Raw genomic sequence first — 6,000 nt, 5'->3', positions numbered from 1 at the left:
CAAAAACTTATCATGGTGTTTAGTTATCGCAGTGCATATGTTTTCATACTATTTACACATAAAAATGCCAGGGGAGGGAGGCATACTACCGTGCTATTTACACAGAAGATACCGGAGTATCTTTTCAAAAAAAAAATCCCTACGGTCAAAGTTACCATGGTGCTTCTACCTCAGTTATCAAATGTGCGCTGCGTATATTACCATCTATTTACACATAAATTATCAGGTATCTTTTCACATTTGTTTTCCCCAAATGGTTAAAGTTACCACGATGTTTGTATCTAAATTAACAGGTCTATGGCGTGAATGTTATCGTACTATTTACAGAAATTACCGGGGGGCGGGCTTAACAAATTTATTCCCAATGATCAAAGTTACCATGATGCTTGAAACAAAAAGTTTTTCGGTGCTAACATATTAAAGGCAAAAACATGTCAAAAACAATATTTCCTTTAGAATGTTGAACAATGAGTGTCATAGGTGAGGTGGTTAGCTCCCTTTGTTAATTACCTGCAGACCAGAGATCAAATCCTAGTCTAAGCATTATTTTTGCTGAAAATCGAGAAGGCATGTGAGGCCATAAATGACGATTACGAAAATTAGGAAGGCACGAGCGGGTGTGCCTGATAAAATCGGAGGAGGACGTGCGGGAATGGAAAGAAATCAGAGGTCGTGCGGAAAAGGAAGGAAATCGGGAGAGAATTGATGGCGTTGGATGCGTGTGGCAGTTTGCCATATAGTACATATTTCGTGCTCTATATACTATTTTTGCAATATATATAAACACGTAGTTATTCCTAAAAAAACTAGCAGCACCGAAGCTCAAAAAAAAAGGAAAAAGAACTCCACCCGTGCTAATTGTCAAAAGAAAAAAACAAACTCCACCCGTGCCTCCGCTCTCTCTTCGTCCAGTGCAAAGAAAAAAAAAACTCCACACAATGCTCCGGCGCTCCACCTCCGTCTTCGGTCCGGCGACTCCTAGGCGCCCCCGCTCCGGTGCTCCACCTCCGCCTTCGCCTGCCTCAACGCCTTAGAGGATCTGCGAGAGGAGACGCCGCCAATGCCGAGCTAGGGTTTCGGCCCCTCCACCTGCGCCGCCGCCGTTGGTGACAAATCCGTCTGCTCCACCCCTCCCCGATCTACGGCTCCCGTCGTCCGCCTCCGCCTGCTCTCAATCGAGCCGGTCGCCGCCCCGGAGCTCCGCGTTTGCCGCCTCCGATATCCCCCGTCCGGGCCAACGGCGACGAACCCGAGCGGCCGCAACTCCTCCGTCCACTATCCCCCGAGCAGCCGCACCCCTCCCCAAGCTCTCAACAAGGTTTACCAGGTTAATTAGGCCCTCAACCACCTGGTTCTTGATTCATGGCCAAAGGGATGAGGGTTTACTACTGTATAAATAAATGGGGGGAAATTCGTGGGTAAATGACTTCCTTTTCTTGATTTCTGTGGTCGCTGTCCATCAGGTCGGAGCGGCGGCGGTTGCAAGAGGAGAGGAGGAGCGCCCGCGAGAGCTGTACCATGTGGTGGCGGCATTACCCCCGCAACCACGTGGGCCATGACAAGACGCAGTTCGTTGCTGTGGCTACGGGTGGTTTCAGGCACAGCATGGTCAGTTAACTTACATAGCCCTTCCTTGCATCAATCCACTCCGTCGTGGGAGCTCTCTCCTTATGCACGCTAGGACAGGGACGAGGGTGTTGAAAATTGAAATGCCACTAAAACTATTACTAGTGAAATCATCCTCTTCCTGAGTAGAAGGCTGTGCTTTTTATTTGTTAATATTACAGTATTTTATTCTTAACTATGCTGTGCAATACTTGGCCCTTCCTACAACATTCTCCTGCCATTGGAAGGAAAGAGGAAGACCTGGTAGATAAAATCGTTAATTGCTGGTAACTGTGCATTTGTTCCTCTTGGCGGACCAAAGTTGCGGCACCACCTGTGCTTGCATTATGGGCGCAGCAGCAATGGGGGCGTGAAGATATGCCTGGATATTCTTTAGAAATGTAGCACCAAAAGGCTTTCTCTGTCTCACACCACCAGCGGCAGGCCCTCTCTTCCTACAAATAGGCTAAAATTGTACTAAACCCAACATAGTTAACTGTACATGCAAGTAACCAGGGGAGGGGGCACATACCTCGCTCCCAGCCGCTAAGCACATTCCATTTAAATCAGGCCAACCTTGCTAGATAAGATTGTCATTTGGTTCCCAGGCAAAAAAAAATATTTATTAATCCCAGCCTTGCTGGGCTAGGCTTGACATTTGGAACTGCAAAGCTAATCTAGCTTTCAGTGTATTTTTCTTCAAAGAACTGTTTCAGAAAAAAGAATTCCTTTGAAAAATTGTTTCAGAACATATAAATGGGGCAGCAGGACAACAGTGTTGGTGGAAAGCTCTTACGGAGATAATTAGTGTATTAGCACACTGCTGGTCTACTATCGTTAGTACTAATTTGGTAACTAGTACTGTACTTTAGTACACTTCTGGCCAACTACCATCATTATGCTACTTCTGAATTATAATAAGGTAACTCATTCACTTAAGCACATTTTTTCCATAATGCGTGTTCCAAATATATCAATTTTTGTTTTGTTTGTTTGCAATGTCCTTCTGTATTTCCTGAAAATAGCACGAAACTTAACTTGTCACAGACAGTGAACCTTGTAACTCTAAGTTTATCTTCCTTGTTTTTAAATAGTGCATACCGTGGGAGGTTGCAAACCATTTGGGGAGCATGATCTCCGAGACCATCAAACTAGAAGCTCCTAATGGCATATTCCTTATTGGAGTGTGTAGAAAGACGGGTGAGCTAGTTCTTCGGGCTGGCTGGGATAAGTTTGTCGCAATGCATCACATAAAAGAAAATTATTCTTTTTGGTTTGTGTACCGTGGGAACTCTACCTTTAAGGTTCATATATTCAATTCTAACGGTCATGAGAAGGCTACTTCCTGTTCTAAACCACCTTCTGAGAGCTTTGGTGGTGTTCCACCTGCCGCAACTTGCGATCATCATGTGCTGAATGGTAAGATTGATTATAGTATTCTAAAGTCTAATACTACTTGTACCGTGCTTTTGTGGTCATTGTAACAATGTACTTGATGTGCAGAACAAGTACCGTCTGTTTCTGGAAATGTTCAGACCTCAACTGACTCTGGCTATAGCATGTTACCTGGCTGCCATCTAACCAAAGCACAAGATGACAAAGTACGTGAACTAGCTTGTACCATGAGATCTCAAGTTCCCCTTTATGTGGCAGTCATGAACAAAAGCAATGTCAACTTGAAGGATTGCTCTGTTGTAAGTTGGATCTTTTCCCTAACCATTTCTTGGTTATGTTATTAACCCCACTAATAGGACCCATTCCTACTGCTACTGGTCAAGATTCCATCGTTGCAATAATGTCTTTTTATTTTGGGTTACCGCAGAACCTACCGTTAAAGCTTGTGGAACATTTCAAGGAGGACACATCTAAAGCTACTATTCAACTAGAAGCCCCTAATGACATGATATATGGTGTTGAAGCTTGCAAGCATGGTGATGATCAAATAGTCCTTCAATATGGGTGGAATAATCTTGTAGATGCTAATCGCATACAAGAGAATGACCTCCTTGTTTTTATAACCAAGGGTACCAAACGCCTTGAAGTTCGTATTCTTGGCACAAGTGTTCATCAGAGAACCTCTTCATGCTTTGACGTGGGAAATATTTCTAGTACTCAAGAAATTCGTGAAGATTCACTTGAAATAACTGATCCACCCCCTCATACAGACTACTATGTGAGTAGTTCTGATGATGATCACATTATGGAAGAAGGATACTATGTGAGTAGTTCTGATGATGATCACATTGCGGAAGAAGACTATGTGAGTAGTTCTGATGCTGATCACATTGTGGAAGAAGGCACTAGAAAATCAGGTAGGCGGCAGAAGCAGGCACCTAGTCGCTATGCAAAAGCTCAAAAGGTGGCTTCAACATCCTCCCCGTCTGCTGCTAAATCAGGTTATAGTGCTATATATACGAGTGCGTTTTCCTTTTATCAATTTCCAAATTGCTTCTGGTTATCCTATGCTTATCTTATGAGGGTTGTGCAAGCTTTTCAGGATATGAAGCTCACAAGCTGAATGAGCGAGCATCTGTGGAGTTTGGGATCAATTTGGAACCTCATAGCTCCACCAGCAATCTCGAGGGCCCTTCCCAGTATCCCTACGTTTTATCTGAAGGAAGGACAAGTCTAAGTAGTGTGGAGAAGGAGAAAGTTGAGGAGAAAGTTCAAGCAATTCAATCTGAACTTCCTATCTTTGTGGTAGTAATGACTAAAAGCCGGATTAATGCCGATCAATTGGTGAGTTCAATTACATACTCTTTGACCTATCGTTTGTAGATAGATTGCGTTAATTTGTCAAAGGAAATCTTGAGACCCACTTGTGCAATTACTACATTAATTACAAAACCCTGTGCATATATATAACCAATTAATTTCTCATCTAAAAATGCATCAAAGTCCATCTATTATTAATACGTAAACACCGACTGTACTGTACGTGTGAATCATTCATTCCACTCAAGTAGTAGACATTGATCTGACATTTTGATTTCTCATGCGACGATTGTGTATGTCTGATCAGGGCTTCCGCATGGAATACGGTGCAAGACATATTCCACACATAGGCAGAAAAATGGATCTCATGCTTCAGGCAGAGGGAGGTACCGAGCAGCGCACCAGATTGGTGATAGATCAGAACGGAAAGAGGTGGATTCGTCGTGGCTGGCAGCAATTTGTCACCGAGAATAAAGTGCGGGAGGGGGATATCTGCCTCTTTGAACGGGGAGAGAGCACGAAAAAGCTCAGGATGACGGTCTATTTCATCCGCAAGTCAAGTCAGACATAGAGGTGTAGCTCAAGCCCTAATATGTCTATGTACTGGTAGTTAATACGTTGTCCGAATGGTTCTAACCGTGGTGCCCTGCCATGACATGACAGTGAGTTGGTGAGCTTGTTTCTAATCTGGGATGGATTGGAGTCTTGCCTGCCTCTAGTTAGTGGTATTGTGTCATGCTCAGATGCATATTGTTTGTGATTAGGAAGGATGTCTCCATCCAGGTGATATGAGAACCTTTTCTCCCATGAGATATGATGTAAACTGTAAACACCATTAATTATACGTGTTGCCTACTTCATGGCTGTGTTCAACTGGGTCTTGGTTCGGCTCCATCATGATGCTTCTGTTGTGTCTCTTTGGAAATGCGCATGATATATATATATATATATATATATATATATATATATATATATATATATATATTTTGCTTTGCCTTGATGAGTTTTCAGCATTTGTGCGACTTGCCCAAGCTGGTAAGATGTACCCCTTCTGTTCGGAAATACTTGTTTTAGAAATGGTTGTATCTAGAACTAAAACAAGTCTATATACAACCGTTTCTAGAACGGAGGGAGTACTAGAGTTTCAGTTCAAAATAGAGGAAGAAAGCCAAGGACAGGGATGCTTTGTCTGAATCCTTGCTTGCCCGACACCGACAGTCAGGTCCACAGCCTCAGGTGATCCTCGATTCCTTGTTTGAAATATAAAAAACCTCTGTTGTGCTCCTGGAAACCCAAACCCACGACAATGGCATGCACAAAAGGAAAGACCTTGCCGACATCTTGACTAATAAAAATAAAATAAAAAGTTTCTCTCTTTCCACCGCTCCGAACGAAGTACCCGGCCTTTCGATCCGGTTATCCGAATGAAGACTCGAGGGGAAATTTTGTTTTTGTCACTCTAGCTTCTGCCTATTTTGCTTATGCTACTGTGATGAAAATCTTATTGTGTTCCCTCCCATCGCGTCGCCCCCGCCCTGGGCGACTCGGGGACTCTCCAACCCTAGGTGCCGTCGCCGCCCTCTCCTCCTTCCCTCCTCACGTCATCGTTGGGTGATGCCGTCGGGTGAAACCCGCGTGGCAGACGGGGGGGGGGGGGGGGGGGGGGGAGGCTCCCTCTCC

At 44.0% G+C, this 6,000-nt stretch overlaps 1 protein-coding gene across 2 annotated transcripts; it reads left to right on the top strand.

The window, feature by feature from the left end:
- The first annotated feature begins 887 nt into the window (after positions 1-887).
- Positions 888-5,193, top strand: LOC125550288 (B3 domain-containing protein LOC_Os12g40080-like). 2 transcript variants are annotated; one of them, XM_048713254.1, is made up of 7 exons: positions 888-1,318; positions 1,464-1,608; positions 2,700-3,024; positions 3,109-3,299; positions 3,428-4,001; positions 4,103-4,344; positions 4,628-5,193. In XM_048713254.1, exons 2-7 carry the CDS (start codon positions 1,519-1,521, stop codon positions 4,889-4,891), a joined length of 1,686 nt encoding a protein of 561 aa, XP_048569211.1. In that variant the 5' UTR covers positions 888-1,318; positions 1,464-1,518; the 3' UTR covers positions 4,892-5,193. The 2 variants fall into 2 exon arrangements, with proteins under 2 accessions (XP_048569211.1, XP_048569210.1); XM_048713253.1 differs by having other exon boundaries at positions 888-1,327.
- The last annotated feature ends 807 nt before the right edge of the window (positions 5,194-6,000 follow it).

This window comes from Triticum urartu, chromosome 4 (genome assembly GCF_003073215.2).
Source record: "Triticum urartu cultivar G1812 chromosome 4, Tu2.1, whole genome shotgun sequence".
Taxonomy (NCBI): Eukaryota; Viridiplantae; Streptophyta; class Magnoliopsida; order Poales; family Poaceae; genus Triticum; species Triticum urartu.
This window is presented reverse-complemented; position numbering and strand designations above follow the sequence as displayed.